The sequence below is a fragment of the Armigeres subalbatus genome, chromosome 2 (assembly GCF_024139115.2).
Source record: "Armigeres subalbatus isolate Guangzhou_Male chromosome 2, GZ_Asu_2, whole genome shotgun sequence".
NCBI lineage: Eukaryota > Metazoa > Arthropoda > Insecta > Diptera > Culicidae > Armigeres > Armigeres subalbatus.
The window spans coordinates 225,540,527-225,562,704 of NC_085140.1; the positions used below are offsets into that span (position 1 = coordinate 225,540,527).

A 22,178-nucleotide genomic window follows, 5' to 3' on the forward strand; every position below is an offset into this window, starting at 1 on the left:
ACCAGTTGGAGTCCAGCCAATGGTTCAAAAAACACGCAATTAACCAATATATTGATTGCCGTTGCGCCACATGCCATATTTCTATAAAATTTTAGAGTTGCAATGTTCTCCTCAACTATCTGTTTACTTCCTTTAGTAGCTTGCTTTCCTTTTGTAACCTATAAATTGATTAAAATTAAAAATATATTAAGTAAAGCTATTTGATTCCGGTATTATTACACTCATTTTTAGTGAAGAATTATCACTATCGTTTCTGTTTTTCTTCAAGATACTTTTTGCTCTAAATTGCAATAAAACTGCGAACCATTTCACTTTTAGTTAAAATTTGACAGTTCGATTAGTGCCCCGTGGATAAAAAGTTAGATTTGACAGTTCGATACACGGACAGATAAGTCAACCCAAAATTTGAGATCAATATACGCACTGCACGCTTAGTTAACTTTACCTATTTAAATATGGGTACTTGATTCACCCATATTTGGGTACACCACACTACTAAAAATCAACACATTTGGCAAAAATCCATACACTAATAAAAATCCACACATTTTTATTGGCAAAAATCTAAAGAAATTTCCAAATAAATTTTATGTGTGCGTTAATAACCACCCGCTATAGGAGAATCCACATAAAGGTTATTAGTTAATAATGGTTATGTGTGTTTCCACATATATGCTATGCGAATTCACATGGCCGTTATGTGGGAAATGCTATAGTCAAAATTTATGTGTGCCACACATAATGGATATGATTGGATTTTTGTCAGTGTAGATTTATTGCGCATAAGCCCCAAAATTTTATTCCCACCTTTGGGTTTCCGCGCCGAGCACTCAGCGCCAGACTCGGCGACAAGGAGATAGTCGTCAAGTTGGTACTCCTGATTTTTTGACAACTGATGTCGATTGGTTGTGTGAGTGCACCGGTGTCAAAAAATAGAGCTTTTAGCTAAAAATTTAATTGTCAAATGCACATTTTGACAGTAATACAGTCGCGATTCGCTGGTTGGGCCACGACCTCGGCCCAACTAACGAATTCGGTTTTTTAGTTGGGCCAACTGACAGCCATTTGAACACGTGTATTTCGACTTGAACATCACAAATGATGTCCAGTGACGCCCAATCCCGTTTTCCGTGTTTACATTGAATTTTGACGTACGGTTGCTTTTTAGTTGGGCCATGGCCCAACCAGCGGAGGCCCAACTAAAAAGTGACCCAAGTATTAAAATCCCAACCAGCGAATCCCGACTGTACTGCGGTTTCCTGCTGGTTGCTTCTCAGGTAATCGCAACGGTCACTTCGAGAATTCAGGTCAGGTTCGAGAATTAAAAAATCACCCCGTTATAAGAATGGCTGGTGCTGCCCAGCAATTCCAATAGGACATCGATGGAAAATGATTCGATATCTGTCAAAAGTAATCTTGCTCTGCGAGCAGGGTTATTTGATAATTATTGAAATGTCACTTTTAAGTTTAATTTCAGTTTAATTATCCAATTGAGACAGACCCTTAAACGCTCAACTCTTCGCGGTGATAACGCGCAAGCAAAGATTGCGCAGCAGCGCGCCCATAAGCTTTTACACAGGGTGTGAGTCTGTGCTGTTTAATTTAAAAAGCCGCCGAATGGGTTTGCCATAGTTGAATAGCCGCCGTGTGTAAAGTAAATGGGCGCGCTCCAGCGCAATTCAACGGAGGCTGATTGAGATGATCACGATCTGAGTGTTTATCTTGGGATGCATAATACTTTCGATTTGTGCATAGTTTCTAGGTTATGTTCGTTTTTCTTTATTTTTTCTTATTGGAAAAGTTAAAATGAAAGGATAGTTTGTACACAGAGAAAGTAATTATTATTTTATTAAAATCATGCAATAAAATACACAAATGTTCACACAAATGAGACTTGTAAATGAGAGAATTGCTCGGGAAGCCAACCGGAGCTAAGAAGTCGGAACCTATTCGATGAACTGGGGGTGGATGGGTACCGCTGGTCTTGATCCTGTGCTGAGCTGTCCTCCAACAGAACTTCGAGTTGCAGCGATTGATGACTATATTGTAGACCTTGGCCAAAGCATCCGGCTCGTAATCAATAGTTGGTAAATGTAGTAATTGGTGCCTTTGCCACCGCCGTTATCTTTGTCATCCATCATGCATCATGTATAATAATCGAATCCAGTTGTACGATCCTTTTTCGGTTAATCGACCGAAACCGCTAATAAATTCCGGAAGGGAGAAATTGCACTGTTGCATATGGATATTAAAATTTGTGCCATTCGCGATAGCGGCCGTGCCCATGAACAGAAGTGCCTGTTTGCCCAGAAAAACTATCATGGATCGAGCTTTGGATGTAGTGTTGGTCCGTTTAACTAGGAAAAAGAGCTCGGTGAACAGCTAACCTGGTGCTACACTGCAAAAATTCCACACATTTTTATTGGCAAAAATCCATTAATTTAATTCATGATTCTATTGCGCAGATTCCGTATTATTAGACTCCTGCGCGAAAATTATTTGCGTGAATATTTTCCCCGTGTCAGACACACACATGAATTAACACTGTTTGCTGTTTGTCCGAGTAAACAAAAACACGTGTGTCCGATGAATAACAACAACAAAAAACAATTACAAATATAGCTTGAACGTGTTGGTGTGTACGCTGAAAATTCAAATCAAAACGAAGTTGCGCCAGAGTCTAAAAATTGATGCAACGGGCAATAATTAGTGCACACATAACCACTCTCCACGCGAAGTACAAATATAATCTATAATCAAATAAAATGTATGTGTGGTCTCTAATATGCAGTTATTGAATTTATGTGTGGGTACAAATTACATATATTTGGGACGCCAAATTGCAAAAATTTATGTGTGCGACAAATATATTCAATATAAAGAATTTTTTCGGTGTACCCAGGAGGTTATAGATTTTGATTTTGCGCCTGAATCTAAAAATATTTTTCAATTTAGTTTATGTTTGTAGTGCATTTGGATCAAACTATCGATGATAGTCTAGGGGTGAACTTTGAATAATACTACTTACAATTCCACCAGCACCGCTGTCTCGAAGCCTTCCAAGGGTAATCAAATTTTGCGCTGCGCAATTTCTCCCCCTGTTGGGACGATGCCGGAGATTGCAGCTGGAGTGGCTGCAGTGCCATTATCTTCTAGTTAAGATGCTTTCCTCCCAATGGTAATGGCCGCAAACCTACACCTTTCTCACAAAAATCTGAAATTTCTTTGCAACAACGCTACGACTCGACTGGATGAATCAAGTAAATGGAAGAGAATATGAAATTTCGCAGAAGACAAAATTCTATCTAAAATACTGTTGCGTTAATCTGACTTAGTATAAAAAATAATGTGCGAAAGTATACTTTTTAAACTATGCAATGTATAAACGTCAAATATGACTAAAAAGGTTAACTTCAAATCCATTACGGATTTATTTCATTTCTGAGTGTACATGCCTTTATAACTCATTAAAGAATAAACACTGTTAACTCTTTTAGGCTGTGAACCATTCCACCGATTCGTTTAACTTTTAGCACAGATAACAGATATTTAAGCTAGAACAAATTTTATTGAAAATCCTGTGTAAACTTTTGAATTGATATACGTTGGCCCACTACTGCCATCTACTCGACTGATTGCGGCAGTACATACGGACGCAGCTGATTACCAACCGTCGAACGCAGCCAATGCATTTGACAGCCGCATTCTGGCTGCGTTTTCAATAACAATTATCCGTGCGCCATCTTCAATCGATTGCCAAACGTGGTCCTAATTTAAAATACATTTGAATTAACGGTTGCGGATGTTTACACACGTTTCGGATGTCAGCCTCAATATCTGTTATCTGTGCTTTTAGTTAAAATTTGACAGTTCAGTTCAATGGTTATTTCGCTGAATAACCATCGAAGTGTCAAATTTTAACTAAAAGTTAAGCGAATCGGTGGAATGGTTCACAGCCTATAAATGAGTTGAACCATTTAACTTAGAAATGGGTACTTTTTACCCATTAAATAATACTTTGCTGGCACAGTGCAAAAGAAAAAAAATACCTAAAATTAGGTACTTTTTTCTAACCGTGTAGTATTGACCCAGCCTCTGGGTTCTTTTAGATTAGCGTGTATATAAGCACTTTCCGCGTTTTCATGGTTTTTCGTGCATAGATTTGATCGGCGTTTTCTTTCCGTGCTGGGAACAAAATTTAATGTGGGATCATAAAAAAGCTCATACTGTGGACAAATTAATATTTTAAACAAATTTTTAGTTGAATTTTGTATCTACTAACATACATTCATAACAAAAGTCTGATGGTATAGCAATCGAAATTTTGAATTCGAACGGAATAATAAGGTCAAAATGGATAATATAAAATCAAAACTTTTCATACAAACTATTGTTGACGTCAGAGATGATTTCGAGGAGGCAAGTAAATTATTTTATCAATTTTCAACAAATACTCTAATATATTTATTGCAGAAATACGAAAAAGCTTTTCGTACTTACGAAGAAGCCATTACCGGAGTAAACAACAAAGAATTGCATGAATTGCTGTCCGGGAGTATTTGCAAAGAAAAACAGCATGAAGAAATATCGCTGGCATTAATATACCTAATTCTAACCGATACTACTGCAGCACCAAAAACATACTCCGATTTGACTCTTCTAACCCACGATGGGTTTGCGTTTGTGACTAACAACCTTGCCATGTTGGTCGCGGAGAAATATCAAAGATTGAACGACGTGCCCCGGAAGCAAATGCTGTGGTTTCTCAAAGAGCTGATCAAAAATCAGGTGCTCAACGTCGATAATTTGGTTTGGAATATCCTGCGTCAAGCTAGTGGTGGTGACATCAGTCCTAAAAACGTGGCCCTCGTCGACGGCCTGCTAGATATATTCATCGAACATCGCACTTGGTTGGAGAAGGACCAGTTCCTTGTTGGAACTGTTATTTATACATTCCTAAGGTACGTTTTATTTTCTTACTAGCTTTATGTGCCCGTCCTTGCTCGGGATCGAAGAGTAGATTTTGCATTTTTAGTGTAGAGCATAGCTTCCCAAAGTTGGGGGTCGCGATCCCCTTCCTTAAGATTTACACAGACTGGGAAGTCGCGACCCACCACTTAGGGAAACTATGGTGTAGAGGATGCGCAAGGGCGAGTATTAGAATACAACCAGGTTGATTGCAGAGTTGATAACAATGAATATTTATTATAGTCATATGTCAAAGAACATAATCTCAGGACTACTGCGACTCTGCATCTCTCCCTTCAACGTTGTTTGCACTTCTTCTTCTTACATTTCATCCCCCACTGGGACATTGCCGCCTTGCTGCTTAGTGTTCATTCAGCACTTCCACAGTTATTAACTGCGGGGTTTCTAAGCCAAGTTACCATTTTTGTATTCGTATATCACGACGATACTTTTATGCACAGGGAAGTCGAGACAATTTCCAAACCGAAAATTGCCTAGACCCAGGGCCGGATTTATGGGGGCGGGAGGCCGTGGCCCCGGGCCCCCACAAATCTTATGTACTAAAACCAATCTTTTTGTCATTTTGGGGCCACTACATACCGTCGGCCCGGGGCCCCCTTCCGGCTCAATCCGGCCGACCTAGACCTGACCATACGTACCGTGTTTAACGGGACAGTTCCGTTTTTTAGACCTTGTTTTGCCTGGCCCGTCGTAATCTAAAAAATCCCGTTTTTTCATTAATTCTTCCAAAGTGGCCCAAAATATTATTTAAACAAATTCATTATTATATCATAATTCATTATATCATCTAAAATCAAATACCTTCATAGAAAGTGATTTTTTTGTGTCTTTTAGAGAGATTTGCTGCCTTCGGCTGGCTCATCCCTCAACAAAGAAAGTGGACGGAACTCATCAAAAAAGTGTGGGATGTTATGTTATTTAGTGTAGCTTTTAAAAGAATGCTCTTTATGCCGTTTTGCATTTCCCATTGATCGATTTTTCTTAAGGTTTTTAACGGTTAATGACAACATGTGCTTCTCCGGAAGATTTTTTTTTTATACAAGTTCATTTCAATGATTTTTTCTGCCTATTTCGGAGGCATTAAAATATGGCCAATTTCATCAGTGGATTGAACGGAATTAGTAACTTGGTAAGCAAGTGTTTCCTGAAATTCAGATCACCGCTCAACGTCAATAAAATGAAGCGCAGGCACAGTCATTCTAATTTTCAAATTAAGTTCATTTTCAATTTTTTTTAATCTACCTAATTCATTTGTTTAGGGGTCTCCAGTAGCCTTGCTAGCAAAGGCGTAGGATTGCCAATCCGGAGATGGCGAGTTCGATTCTCGGTCCGGTCTAGGATGTTTTCGCGTTGAAACATTCTCGACACCCTGGGCATATGTCCATTGTACTTGCCACACAAGATACATACTCATGCAATGGCGGGCATAGAAAAGCTTTCAATTAACTAATGAAATGCTAATAGAATACTAAGTTGAAAAGCTAGGCCAAGTTCCAGTTGGAATCTAGAGCCATTGAAGAAGAAGAAGAATTCATTTGTTTTTCAAATTTGCTTTACCACATATTTTTCAATCATTTGAATCTTTTCGAAACATTATGAATCATTCAAAGTCTTAATTCTGAATATTTCAAAATCATCCACTGTAAAAAAACGACGGCATGAAAAAACAATTTAAAAATCAACTAAGCAAAAGCGATTTTAAGGCAGATTCGAACCAAGAGAAAAGGCTAGATTTAAGGTCCTCACCTACTTTAAGGCTACTTTACACATCAGGAGCTTGTCTGCAATTTTCTCTCCCATGTCCGAACTGTAAACCTGTCTATAAATTTGCCAGGATTTTTTTACTGGAGCGCATGGGAACAAAATCAATGGACAAGATTCCTAAGGTGTAAGGCTATTTTTAGCGTCATTTTAATCAATTTCGATCAAAAATAACTGTGAATTTATTAGATTTGATCTATTTTCGCATGCGCCAACCATATTCATAAAAAATAAAATTACATTTTATTAATGTTCTTTTCTTGTTTAGATTTTTATTATTCTTATCCGCTGATTTTTTCCTACTTATATTCATGAAAAAGGAATTTTCCAAAAACCTGCCTTAGGCAGGGTACTTTGACTACTGTTTGTTATTTTTAAATGTTCAGAATTGGAAACGTTTCTGATATTGGTCAATAATAAAATTCTTAATGCATATTTAATAATAAATTAAAATAACATTTCAAAATTCTCCTTTTTTTTAATATTAAAAGATTTGCTATTTTCTGTTCCTTTGTATTTGTGTCCGCATCCCTTTGAAAAGTGAAACATTTGTAGCTTAGTATTTTTCCACAACTAACTTAATACAATAGAATGTTACGGTGGTGAATTATTCACTATGAAATATGGGATCAGTACAAAAGGCCGAATCACAAAAGGCCGAACCACAGAAGGCCGAATCACAAAAGGCCGAAAATGTTCTAGCATACCACAAAAGGCCGAAAACCCAGAAGGCCGAACCACAAAAGGCCGAATGATACAAAAGGCCGAATCATTACAAAAGTTTCAATCTTTTAATTAAGAGAACTTTGAATATTCACAAATTTACGTTTACTTTTATTATGCTGCCCATTAAGAAAAACTTGTCCAGTGTTTTGCAACTACTAGCAGCGATCTAATCAATCTTATTCAGTTGAGGTATTTAACGTCAGTTCAACGTCGAAGATCTATTTTTGTAAGAAGTTGCATGAAGGTGTTTACTTACAGAGTCAATTTGATTCCTTATATATTGATCATTGATAGATCAATCTTCATTGCAGTAATGAAAGCATGAACACACGTATAAATATTATCACTTAAGTAACGGAGTAATCCAAAGCTCTCTTTTCTCCCTTTGCTGACGTAGTAATCATTATCAGTAGTATTGGGAAAAGTTAAATTCCCAAATCTAATGCAAAGCCAGTTAAATTCCACCGGATTCATGGCCCACAGAATCGAATTGCCGATTTGCATCAATATAGCTGTCTTCATGATGCTTTGTTAATCATTCTAATGATGCACTACTCATGATCTATGCGACATCAGAAGCTAAAGAAATAGCCTTTTTCAATTATTATGCTTTTGACCAAAACCTGTATAACTTGCGGTAACGCGTTCTCAATGCATATTTTTCTCCCAATTTAAGAGAAACTTACTTCACAAAACTTCACTGAGAAATAATCATAAAATAATTCAGATATTCTTTATATTAAGTATTTGAATAAAAAGTCTGAATAAAATCAACAGACAACAAAGTGGACGGAGCGAGGCGCGCGCCCTTTCGGTCACTATATTCGGCCTTTAATTCGGCCTTTGTGGTTTCGGCCTTTTGTGATTCGGCCTTATGTATTTCGGCCTTTGTGGTTTCGGCCTTTTGTGCATTCGGCCTTTTTTGCTTTCGGCCTTTTGTGATTTGGCCATTCGTGATTCGGCCTTTTGTGATTCGGCCTTTCGTAGTAGACCCTGAAATATTTCCAACTTCTTATACGGAAAATAAAAATAAAGCACATAAATTTTGAAATTTCCACTGCACTTAAATTTTATCACAAGGGTTTTGACATGTCCCTGTGATAGTAGCAGATGCATTAGAATAATAACGAAAATACTGAATAAAGCATGAATTCTCCCTTTTCAAAGGACCTATAACATTTTTCATGAATTAATTTTATTATTGCAATCAACAGACCAATATGAAAGCTTTTGATTGCATTACTCAAATTAATTTATGTAAAATATGTTACTTTGGTCCTTTTGAAAAAGATAAGCGAAAATTATTTGAATAAATTTTGAACTTTTAATCATAGCAATCGACTTTCAAATAGTAGACTGTCAATCACACATAAAATCTCAGTTGACAGAACGAAACGAAGCCAAAGAGATATTAATAAGCCAAATGTTCGGTGCATCGCCTATGTATCACTAAAGTTACTGGTTCTGTCGGGACATACTTGTGAGTAACGAGCCTGGATTAAAAACATCATCTCTTTGTTATGAGTGCAGCCTCTTTACTTGTGAGTATACACCCCATGAGATTTTACATATTCGGCTGATTTCCTAAGACATTCCCTCGCCCACGACAGTCCCGTTTTGCAAGTGCGTTTGTCCCGTTTTTTTCACCGAAATGATCTGGTCAGCCTCTAGACCGGCACCGGGACCGGAAATCGAACACAGCCACCCTCAACACGGTCTTGCTTTATAGCCGCGCATCTTACCGGTAGTCTAAGGAGGGTATATACATAACTAACTAAATAATATTTTTGAAAATAGACAGCTTGTTTGCATAACTTTTATGTACATCAGCGGCACCGGCAATTACAATACAACTCATTTCATGTATTAATATCTGTAACGTATATCTATATGGTATAAAAAATATACCTAGGATTTTTTAAGCATCATGGTTTCTGAAGTTATTACTGAATTATCACTATTCACTACTATGACAGTTATGTTTGAAATCTTTTCTTCTTAATCGACTTCCGCATTGCATTTCTAAAAGTTTCAGAATTTTAAGGCTGTGTTTTTTTTTACAAACTAAGCTTAAAATAAAAGTGATAGCTTAAAAGCAAATAGTCCTCCTGATCGGTCAGGTCAAACATATTTTTGTTGCACATCTCATGGATTCATTAAAAACAAGAACTTTTTTTTCATGATTGAGAGATTTTTTAAAATATAAGTTTTGATCGTTTTCTAAGCTACGGATTAATTGTAAATAAATAATCGATGTTTTATGATTTGATTAGGTGGATTATATTGCTATAATGTTATTTAATTTGAGCTGTTTGTGGCAAAAGCCCATATCACTAATTATACACAAGTGAATCTCATAATAAATTAAAAGATCTCCATCCTGGGCCTGAACCAGTTGCTAGAAATTAATAGGAAAATCAAAGACCAAGGCAAGAGTCAAGAGTTTCTATAATAGAACTTATTGATGAATATCTTCAAAAGTTTAAAATTATGATAAATAATTTTAAATGATTTTTTCATGAAAACCGAATAATCTAATTAATAATATTAAACTATTTTTGATTAATTTCGTTCAAGAAAAAAATCTGGAGTTGTTGGGAAATGCTTATCTAATCTTCCAGTCAATTGCATCTTATAGTGCATATACTCCTGTATATACACGATTGTGATGCATCACCGTCTAAATGTACATATTACCTGGCAATCCTGCATTGTGTGCCTTTTCAGAATTCCCAATTAGATTCCGTTGAAATATCACAAATGATGGTAATTGTTCATGGAAAGGGAAAGCAAAGTGCAATGGGTACAGGCCCCCTGGAGGTGCTAAAATGATGAACAATAACAATCCCTAATTACATTTAAATCTTTTAGTATCATAAGTAATTAGCACACGTTATTATTTTATGTGAAGGGCACACATGGAACACGTTTTTCAACGCGTTTTTTTTTGTTCGACCAAAACAGTAAAATTTAGTTTAAATATTTTAATTTCGTTTGATTTTTTTAGTTTATTTTTATTTTTTGCCATCAAATGATTATAATCCTATACGAGTGTGTTTTCAGCATCATATAACGCAAGAGAGGGTGAAAACTCTGCGTTGTATACTGCCCATGATCGCATATTTGTAACATTTGCATTTTGGTTGATTTTGTAAATCGTTTGTTAATCCTCCCCACAAACTCAATCATTTCCAGCTTGCCACAGATAAGCAATATAGTAAAGCATATTTTACTGTTGTGGGATTGATTTAATAAATTAATCTTTCTGAACGATTCACAGGGTTTTTACAAAATGAACAAATATGCGAGTGTTACAAATATGCGATCATGGCAGTACCCATACTGCCGTGAATCGCATATTTGTCCCATCTTTGCTGGGTTTCCTATTCATATGGGACAAATATGCGATTCACGGCAGTATAATCGAATATCAGTCCCATATGAAAAATAGCATTTAAAATATAATCAATCGCTGAAGAAAACGATCATTTAAAATATAATCAATATTTTCTTCAGCGTTGCTTGATTGAAATGTTTTTCAAACATTTCTCACGCCAGTGTGGTGTAAAAATATGTATTTTTTACTATGCCTTGCATTATTAAATGATTTTGCTTATTTTTACGAAAATAATTCATGGGACAGGATATGCGGTTACTTTTCCTGTTGGAAGGGAAAGTAATCGCATATCCTGCCCCACAACGTTGAATTCTGTAGGAAGATAAATCAAGAATTACAACTCGTGCATTTCGTACATGCACCGAAACGATTGTAATTGCTATCATACTATTCTGTATAATATAGCCAAATTATAAAAATGTTCATTTTTATCGTGAAATGAAAACACGAAAGTTGTGAAACATGTGATTAGACAGAGCAAACCAAACATCCTCTGAACATTCAAATGATAATTCCCTATTAATTCTAAATGTTTACCGAATTTCAAAAACCGTGTGATTTTTCTTTATTTATGATTTTTTTCAAACTTGTTCCAAATGTTCATTTTATTTATTTAGTCTACATCTAAACAGATAACACTGAATCAACAATTGGACGCCTCAATACACGGTTGGAGGAAAACATCTCTCCATCCTCGAATACGCCCCACGCTCGCCAAGTCGTTTTGCACCTGGTCTGCCCTTGCTGCGCTCCAGCCGTACCTGCCAGATCGGAAGCGAACACCATCTTTGCATGTTTGCTGTCCGGCATTTTGCAATGTCCTCCATCATGCCCTTCCACTTTAGCTACCTTCTGGATGGGGTTCGCTAGAGCTGGGCGAGCTCGTGGTTCATTCATCGTCGCCACACAGTCTTCTTGCACACCGCCAAAGATGGTCCTAAGCCCGTCTCTCGAATACTCCGAGTGCTGCATTCCTCCTGAGCATTGTCATGTTTCATGTCATGAGGGACAACCGGTCTTATTAACGTCTTGTACATTACACATTTGGTGCGGTGGCGAATCTTTTTTGATCGCAGTTTCCTCTGGAGCCCGTAGTAGGCCCGACTTCCACAGATGATGCGCCTACGTATTTCGCGACTAACATTGTTATCACCCGTTAGCAAGGGTCCGTGGTAGACGAATTCCTCGACCACCTCGAAGGTATCCCCGTGTATCGTAACATTGCTTCTCAGGTGAGCCCTGTCGCGCTCGGTTCCGCCCACAAGCATGTACTTTGTCTTTGACGCATTCTCGTCCATAATTTTCCATAGCTCTACGCGGTCTATACTGTCGTGCGTTTCGGCATTTTTGAAGGATTTGTCGTACAGTAAAGATCTGCTCTGTTGTCGAGCGGCAACGAAGCCGGATTGATAACTGCCCACGAAGTCATTCACCAATGGTGACAGACGACGGAAGATGATCTGGGAGATCACTTTGTAGGCGGCTTAAGGATGTGATTGCTCGAAAGTTCTCAAACTCCATTGTCGCCTTTCTTGTGATGGGGCACCCTCCTTCACTCTTCCGGTAGCTGTTCAGTTTCCCAGATTCTGACTATCAGTTTGTGGGCAAGTGGCTGCTTTCCGGGCCATCTTGATGGCTCAGCTCGATACCATCCTTACCAGCTGCTTTTTGGTCTTTAGCTGTTGGATGGCATTCTTAACTTCCCTCAAGGTGCTGGTTGGCTTCATCGTCCGCTGAAATAGCGAGTCATTTCCTCGATCTGACATTCACTGCCTGTCTCTCAGCGCCATTCAAATGTTCCTCGTATGTCTTCCACCCTTCGATCGCGTTCTCCGTCAAGATGCTCCCATCCTTATCCACGAAGCCTTTGCGGGATGCGTCGAGCTTCTAGTGGAACTTGCGAGTTTCTTCCAGGGGGCGTTTCTTCTCCTGAAAAAGGGGGGGTCTGCTGTCTCCGCTTCCGTGTTCCAAATGTGTTGGTGGCAAATTAAAGTTACACATTCAAAATGATGGGTGCATGTTGGTCACGCAACCGAGTAAAAATTAGGAATTGCAGATTACTGATAAATAAAAACAGATACATCTTAATACTTAATTAGTATATCCACAAAAGATAATGTGACATTGTCGCAACGTGTTGGCATAGAATTCTGGTAGATCAAGTCTGTTGGATGGAGCAACAACTGAAAGTTTTCGGACGTCTTACAGCACGACTCGTGTTTGCATGTTGCATGAGTCAGCCTTTTAGCTGCAAATTTATTAAATTATTATTCAGAATTCAATGTATAATTTCATCACTTTAACTTACATTTCTAGTCCAATTTTTAGTGTGTTCAGTGTTAACCGTCGAACTATTTTACTGAGGATCAACAATTAGCTTTAGAATTTAATTTACTAAATTTAAGAAAAATACTGTTCTAGCTTTAAGACTCAGAGTCCAACTGCCGTGATATGTGTCATATGGTGAGTAAATACAATCAATTGATAGCGCATGACATTCGTTCGTTACGTTTATCGTCTGCTGGTCTCATATTTCTGGCCGATCGAGTAACCCTGTCGCACCGGGTGCTGGTTTCTCGTCGTTCGTAACACCCGCCCGTATTGCTCAAGTCTGCTTCAGCGGCCACCGATCTTCAGAACAGCCAGCTTGGCGACTGACAAACGACCACTCCTGCACTGGCTGTCTCCTGCATTCCGGTCGCGCCGTCATGTCCTGAAATACGTAGCACGCCCTCTCAGCCATCCGTTCGAACTCGATCTTCGACTACTACCACTAAGTCTCCAACTTCAACGGCGCAATCCTTGAACCCTTCGTACGTTTGGTGATTGAGGGAGGTACTCCCAGCACGACCCCAGAACGTGTTCAGCATTGTTGTTACACAGGTCCAGTTGCAGCGCGAATCTGCACGTTCAACGATTGGTTCTCCAGCCGGCTGTTACTCCGCTGTACTCAGCATTAGAAAGCAATTAGGGTAAATGCTTTTGTTCTTCGGATTCGATTGGCAAATAAGTTAGTGACCTCGAGTTCACTATCGACTCAGCCTCGATCAGAAACGTACGAAGAGTTTCATCGTCCGGCTTGCCTCCGGTGGAAATTGATGCCAGCGCGCCACCCGTGAAGACCCCCCCATGTGCGGCGTCGATGGAGGATTAAAACGCCATTGCGTGTCCGTATTGGTGAACGTGGCGAGGTTTTCTGATTTTTCAGCTCTTCCTTCAGATCACGGCTTGCTCCACGAAGTTTGTTCCCCGATCGCTGAGATCTCCTCCGTCGATGAATCGCTAACCGCTATCTTGCAGGACTCCGTCGTCAGACTCTGAACCCCCTCAGATGCACCGCTCGAATGGTCAGGCAGGTGAATAGTGCACAATCGCTTCACCCGCTGCGTCCTGCTAGTCAACATCGGCCCGAAGTAGTCCACGCCAACGTAGGTGAACGGTCGAACGTGGACACCGTTCTAGCCTGCGGCAATGGAGCCATTCTCGGGACATTGGGAATTGCTTTGATTTTACACACTGATCTTTAGTTTGTTTGAGCGCAACTCTTACCTCCGAAATGTGATACTTTTGGCGCATTTCATTCACCAGTATTCCCCGTTGCAGTGTTTGAATTGGCGATGACCAGTCAACGATGAGCTTGATTCCACCGTGTCCTTTCGGCAGGATCACAGGAAACTTGAAGTCGAGCAAACCTGCTGTGTGCTTGAATTAACCATCCATCCGTATGACTTCCTGTTCGTCCGGAAAGTTTGTACATCCTGCTAGCCTTCTCGATTTTCAACTGTTCTCCAGCGGCGGCTTTCGATTTTTCTTGAGGATAGTAGGCTCATCTCCGTAGGATTCTGCTTGGATCTGCTTGAAAATAGTGGACTCAGCTTTGAGCTTTCGTCCCGGTTTAGCCACTCCGTTATATCTGGTGCTTGCTTCTCAATTCTACAGCAGAGTTGTTGATGAATCGGTGAACGTAGGCCACCGCACGAACAGACGTTCCATTTGAGAATCTTCAAACTGCACCATTCTCCGAGGACGCTTTGGTGCAGGTGAAGCGGGCGAAACTCCTCTTCTGTCTCAGGTATTTTCGGTGATTGCTTGGGCCACTTTTCGGGATTTTGGTACAGAAACTCTGGAGCTTGGAACCACCGACTGTCGGAGGCGATATTCGGTTCTTTGCCCCATTTGGTGGCTTCTCGGCAACGTTTGAACGGATGGTACCAGCGCCACTCATCAACCTGTTGTTAGATCGTGGATTTCCGTCAGCCTGAAGAGCAGATTCGCCGATAGGGTCCGACCACAACCAAGAAAGGAACGTCAAGAATCCTCAAAACACTTTGCGATTGATGATGGTTCTCCACTACGGATTTCGACACCTGGCTCCAAGAGCGGCTGCATAATTCACCTGGGAATGGACAGGAGCTTTAAAGGCGCTACCTTCGTTTTCGCCGACACCAGAGAGCAACGAACTTTCGTTCCTTCCACGATTCTAATTTTTTTATTTATTTATTGAATCGTCTTCGATGCTATCGTACGCTACCGTCGCAAAGGCTTCTTCGGAAGCGTCGACGAAAATGTGCAACTCCACTGAGTGGTAATCCTCAGTAGAATAGCCCGGAAAGTAACATCGTGGAACGTCAATGTGTTCGCTTCAACACTGGTCCGCGCTACTCAGCCAGTTCATCTAGATATACGTCCCAGCAATTCCCGAACGCCAGATATGCTGCAGAGCACTTTTCCGTGAACAACAAAAACGGCAACCAGCCCAATGGGATCGAAGATACTCATTACGACGCGCAGAACTTCTCTCTTCGTTGGAACAGGAGCTTCTGTCATACTAAGAACACGTTCATAGGCAGCCGACCTGTCGATTAACTTTTTCTTCGGAGATTCCGTTTGTTGCTCCCCGATTCGTGTTAGGACTTCGAACGAATTGGACAGCCAGTTTCTAATGGTGAACCCCGCCGGAGTGTATCAGCTTGACATGCTCTGCCAGCTCAATGGCTTTCATGTACGCTGCACATGAAATCGTCCACGTAATGATACTTCTCAATTGCTTCCGCCGCTCGTGAAACTGTTCGGAGAACTCATCGGCATTCCGATTTTTAATAAATTGGGCTGCAGAAGGCGAGCATGTGGAGCCAAAAGTAGCAACGCTCATCACGAACAAGTCGAACGGTTGAGATGGATTGTCGTGCCATAAAAATAATTGAGCGGAACGGTCTTCTGATCGGATAAGGATCTGATGGAACATTTCGCATATATCGGCGCTGATTGCTACCTCAAATTGACAAAACGAGCTTAAGACTGCGGGAAGAGATGCGAGAAGATGATTGGCCTTGGACCTTAGCCGCTGCATCCCACACCAACCGCACCTTGTTTGGCTTTCTTGGGTTCGTTACGACGTTCAATGGCAGGAACCAAGTCCGTTTGGGATCAAAGCTGGCCAACTCCACTGAATTTGCCTTATGAGCATACTCTTTAACCTGGTACTCGATGATGTGGGTTCTCACGTTGTCACGATTTCTCACGATTTCTTTGCTAAACGTCTTTCAAGGCAGCGAAATCGATTTTCCGCCACTGTTTGGAAAATTAACACAGTCATATTTCCACAGCAAGCCTGTCTAGAACCTTCCAGATGGTGTTCGCACAGTGGTGGCTTCAAAATTCGCTTGGCACGTTTGTCATCCTCACTTTCAATAGCAGAGGCTGCAGCCCACACTTTCCATCGAAAAACTCCTTTACTAGTTCATGCAGCTCTTGATCTCGCGAACGTGCGGATATATGAAACAACTGATGTGTCGACGGTACGTTTGCGGCAGACGTTGTTTCGTACACCCCCATCCACCTGGTTTTAGGCGATGGGTTTCCTGCTCCTTCCCTGCTTTTCGTGTCGCCATGACAGATGTCCAAACCGACTAATGTGGAACAGCGTTGGCGTAACTGGATTGGAAGACCTTGAAGGTACGGGAACTGTTTGCAAAGTTCTGAAATTCAGCGATTGTACTGGAAGATTGAGATTTTTGGCAGTGTGTACTTCTTTCAATTCGAGCCGCGAAGAATTTGGTTCTTCCGAAATCTGTCTTGGTTAAATAAGTTACGCGAAGTAATAACAATTAAAATAACGTCTGTATTTCGTAATGGTTTGTTAGAGAATAAGAGCAATTGTTATTTTTCACCAACAAGTAAGTTGCTAGGGTGTTCGCCGCTATCTTCGATCGTATCGTTGTTTCCTATATCAATCTCCTCCTCAACGAAATGATCTTCAAATTAGTATAATCCCATCATGGTGTGAATTTTCGTAACTTTACAGCATCTAGAGGCTTTGTTAAAGCATCTGCGACCATTTCTTCGGATGGACAATATTCCAACTTGATTACATTGCGCTCTGACAACTCCTTTACATAATGCTGTCTTGTTTCAATTGTTTTGATCTTCTATTTGTTCGCTCCGAGTTGATAAAACTTAAGCAGCTTTGGTTATCTTCAAACTTTTGTTGGCAATTCCCTTCTCCAAAATCTTCTAATAAATTTCGTAGCCAAATAATTTCTTGACAAGTTTCACTTAAAGCGACTATTCAGATTCCATAGATGAAAGAGTAATATTATTTTGTAATCTGCTTTATAAATAGCTCCTCCTTCGTACAAAACAAAACCAGTGGTAGATTTGCGTGTTTGAATGTCTCCTGCAAAATCCGCATCAGATACATCACTATTCCGTTGAATCACCATAATGAAGTTTAGTTCTTTCGTTTTCAAAATTATCCCAACTCGCTTAGCGGCAATCCAGTCTGCTTCTGTAGGTGATGTCTTTTCCAAGGATCGATGCGCATACAGCGATGTCCGGTCGTGCACTTTTGCTACGTATGAGCTCCTACTAACTCCGGAAGCTAACGTTATTTCCCAAAGTTTAGTTTCGTCTGAATTCTTAATAAAACGCTTTCCATAGGGTATTTTCCTTGGCATTTATCATTCCAAATCTTTCTGCTAACCGCTCGATATTCCTTGAGTGATAAACTATAGTTACCTTCATGTCTTTCACTTCTAGTCAAGGAAATATGTCAGGTCTCCAAGATCAGTAAGCTTAAAATACTTTCTTAGATGCGAATGGACAGCTTGGATTTCATCTTCGTTTCTGCTCCAACTAAGATGTCATCAATTACACGAGGTAGATAATTTGCTCCGGTTCCTTTCTTGTATAAACAGGAATCAGTTTTACTTTGTTGGAAACCGATTTTGAACAGAACATCTCGAAGTCGCTTTTTCCAGCATCTTGCAGATTGCTTGAGCCCTATATACTCCTCCTCAATCTGCATACCAGTTCTTCTTGTCCCTTCATAATATGTCCTGGTGGCTTTACATTTCTTCTTCAATTCACCATATAAATAAGCTGTCTTGACATCCAATTGTTTAGTATCGCTCGTTTCTTCCACAAGAAATGTTCTCAACGTGGAATTTTCATGACAGGGGCAAATATTTCTTAATCTTCACCATATCGCTGAGTAAATCTGTGCAACCAACGTGCTTTGTATTTGGTCCCTGCTCATTGAATTTCTTCCGAAATCCCATTTGCATCAATACATTTGCTTCCTTTTAACGGTGTCAATTCCACTTCCATTCTCTTTATAGTTCAAGCTCATCCTTCATAGCGCCCCATTGGTTCGTCAGGCGATTCCAGGGCTTCTTTCAAATTTAACGGATCGTCCATTTCGGTAAAACTTTTTGCAAGTGCTTCCTGTTCAATTTCGACGGTAATTTACCTTTAGTAGCTCGTGTTTATCTTCTAGGAATTTGTTGTCCATCTTCTGTCTATTTCATCTAGTTCTACAACTTCGGGTAAACTCTTGAAGCTATCGTTGCCTTGATCGAGATCATATCATCATCGTCGTCAATAATTCAATTTGATTTGTTTCTATCATTACATTCCAAATTAACAGTGAATTCTTCAAAAATGCTTTTCGCAGGTTGATTGGCCATCATTTAACTTCTCAAAAACTTGGCATCACGACTGATTCGTACGGTGTTATCATTCAGATCCAGAAAACGATAAGCCTTTCTTCCTTCAGCATAACCAACGAAGATTAGTTTCTCTGCCTTTTGTCCAATTTCTTTCTTTTCTCCTTGGGAATATGTACATACGCTTCACTCCCAAAACGCGCAAATGAGAATAGTTTGGCTTGTTCCGGTCCAAATTTCAAATGGTGTCCTATCCAGTGTTGAGATGGCAATAAATTCTGCAGATAATTCGCGATCATCTGCCTCACCCCAATATCGTTTCGACGCCCGGAGTCAACCCAACATCTTAGCATCTCATTCAGGTATCTATTCTTCCTTTCAGCTTACGTTCTGTTGAGGACTGTATGGCGCAGTTATCTGATAGATTATACCGTTTGCAGCAAACATCTCCTTCATTTTATTTGCAGAATTCTCCTCCACCGTCCGAACGAACTACTTTTGGCTTCAGTTATGTTGATTCTTCATTAAGTTGATGTATTGTTCTAGCCTTCCTTTAGCTTCTTCCTTATGTTTCCAAAATACAGGTGCAGTAACCAAGTCATCCATCAAAACCATGTAGTAACGATTTCACTCAGGTTGCAGTTTCCATTGGTCCAACTAGATCAGTGTGAATTAGGTCTCCAACAGAATGAGTTTTGGTATCGGAATTTTGGAAATTTCAATCTGCTCATTTTTCCTTCATAGCAAACTCCACGTACTTCGATCATCACACTCGTTCATCTGAATTCCTGTACCAATATTTTCACGCACAATCATCTTGATGATCCGAATCCGATGCCCAACCTCTTATGCCAAAGTGACATTGTTTCGAGACCCTTCGACATCATCGTTTGGTGTACAGTCATCGGATCCAAATGATACAAATTTCCATTCGAGTGCCAGTTACAATTATTTCTTCGTTTTCATTATCTTCAGCCGTGTTTCTCAAACATCACAACATAATTGTCGTCGGTGATCTTGCTAATCGAGAGTAGGTTTGACTTCAGCTTTGGAACATGATACTTCCTTCAAAGTAACTTTCGTTCATTTCCATTTCCATCTTTGCATAAACTGTCCGTTTCCGACACCAAGCTTCAATTTGATTTCCATCAGCAAACTGATACTATGCTTGCCTTGTATCCAGACGACCGAGAATCTTGGCGTATGCGTCATGTGCGAAGTTGCACCGAATCAAGATACCAGAGCTTCTCTTCTGCAATTTCTTCTTCAACTCCAAAACAAGCTTCTGCATGTGTTAGGCGATATTTGCCCGTGATTCTTTTCTCCTTTAGATCAAACTTCTTTCCTTGAAAAACATTTCAATCCCTTCTAAAATGGCCCTCTTTGTGACAATAATGACAAACTTTTTCTTCGATTCATACAACTTCGCTCTACGACCAGCTGCAATTCTAAATCCTTTTCACATCTTCTTCCCGTCTGTTCGACGCCAGTCGTCCAAAATACCAGTTACATAATCAAGTGTTAACTCTTCTTCAGGACGACCCTCCAGTGTGGTGACCAGTACATCAGGTTTCGGTAGACTTGCCAGTATCTAGCAATCGTGATTTTTGAACTTCTCACCCTGCACTCAACGGAATCAATGATGTCATGTTGGCCAGGTGCTCCGGAACGTTTCCACCTTCAGTCAACCTCGTAGTTATCAACTTCCGTAAACATGCACTTTCGTTGCAAAGTTGTTCGTTCATGTATTTCTTCAATGAATCCCACATATCCTTGGCCGTGTGGACTGCATAACATGTACCAATTGGCAATTGTCTGAGTGAGTCCGATAAATGCTCGTGCCTTTCCGTCTTTGGTTTCCAAGCTGCACTAGTTCTTTCGGCGGTTCATCCGTTACAATCGAGAACAAATCCTCCTTGTTAGAAGTGCTCCCGAATTTCCAGACAGCATATTCGTCCCATCTAGCTTATCCACAGTCACCTTCGTTTCAGCCATTTCAAGGATCAAGCAACTTTAACTTTCATGCGCTTGGAATCGGGCTCATAACCTCTTGGTTAAATAAGTTACGCGAAATGTAACAATTAAAATAACGTCTGTATTTCGTAATGGTTTGTTAGAGAATAAGAGCAATTGTTATTTTTCACCAACAAGTAAGTTGCTAGGGTGTTCGCCGCTATCTTCGATCGTATCGTTGTTTCCTATAGCTCAATAATCTGCAACTTGATAAGCTGGGATTCGCTCTCCACACGTTCGATAGACGCGCGGCTACAAAGCAAGACCATGCTGAGGGTGGCTGGGTTCGATTCCCGGTGCCGGTCTAGGCAATTTTCGGATTGGAAATTGTCTCGACTTCCTGGGCATAAAGATCATCGTGTTAGCCTCATGATATACAGATGCAAAATGGTAACTGGCGAAACCTCCAGTTAATAACTGTGGAAGTGCTTAATGAACACTAAGCTGCGAGGCGGCTCTGTCCCAGTGTAGGGATGTAATGCCAATAAGAAGAAGAAGAAGAACGTTCGATACCGCTTGTCCACTGCAATCAGAGCGGGTGTACGTCACAGGTCACTCCAAGTTCCTCAGCAATCTTCGATTCAACAATCCTGGAAGACCGTCATCGAGAAGGCAAACGTCCGAATTGTTTTGCCGTTTCCATGTAGAGTACCGGCACAATGCGGAACAAAACCGCCTGCTTGAGCTGGCGATGAACAGTGACTGTGCTCGTGGTTTCATAGGATCGATCGGTTTATGACTTGGATTCCCAGGATGAAGAAGTTTATGATGACGTTCTTCGCATCCGTTTTTCCACAATTGTTCGCTTTTGGCAATTTCCGTGGAACCTAGGCAACAACGACACAAATATTTCTCCTGAACAATTTTCCAACGATCACCGAGACTCAGCTTGTGAAAGGCATGACAATCCTTGATCTTGTGGCCCATTTTCTGGCATGCGACACACGGCTTCTGTTGCCTCGCCTGACTAGGCTGACCACATCATTTTGGTGAAAAAACGGGACAAACGCGCTTGCAAAACGGGACTAGACAAAAAACCGTGTGATAAAATTCAAAAGCTGTGGAAATTTCAAAATTCATTGAGATTGCTGACGTCTAATCACCTTGATTGATTGCGCAATTCATAACTAGGGGCGCTAGTGTCGTAATTCTTTGAGTTTGACATTTCACTCCAGCGCCTTCTGGCGACGATGTCATACGAAACATTGTTTCGCAGAAACATCTCCAATTGGTGGTAAAGGAGTTGAGCAAGGATTTTTCAGAAAATGTTCAAGACTGTTGTGCTTTTATTCAAGTTAATTGTGGAAAAATACTTCAAATATTTCACTCTTCAAAGAGACGCGGAC

General features: G+C 40.3%; 2 protein-coding genes across 4 annotated transcripts in view; one reads left to right on the forward strand and one right to left on the reverse strand.

Annotated features, from left to right (window-relative positions):
* LOC134211773 (transmembrane protein 208) overlaps nt 1–376 on the reverse strand; it is a 75,731-nt gene extending 75,355 nt beyond the window's left edge. The window contains exons 1-2 of the mRNA XM_062688997.1: nt 220–376; nt 3–158 (exon numbers count right to left, since the gene is read on the reverse strand). Coding sequence (XP_062544981.1) covers nt 3–158; nt 220–225 — 162 coding nt within the window. The 5' untranslated portion in view covers nt 226–376. The remainder of the gene's footprint in view (nt 1–2; nt 159–219) is intronic.
* Nucleotides 377–4,144: 3,768 nt separating this feature from the next.
* LOC134211772 (integrator complex subunit 3 homolog) overlaps nt 4,145–22,178 on the forward strand; it is a 225,563-nt gene continuing 207,529 nt past the window's right edge. The window contains exons 1-2 of one of the 3 annotated variants that reach the window (XM_062688996.1): nt 4,145–4,419; nt 4,474–4,961. In XM_062688996.1, the coding sequence (XP_062544980.1) occupies nt 4,354–4,419; nt 4,474–4,961 (554 nt within the window). In that variant the 5' untranslated portion in view covers nt 4,145–4,353. The remainder of the gene's footprint in view (nt 4,420–4,473; nt 4,962–22,178) is intronic. The other 2 variants (XM_062688994.1, XM_062688995.1) reach the window with 2 other exon arrangements.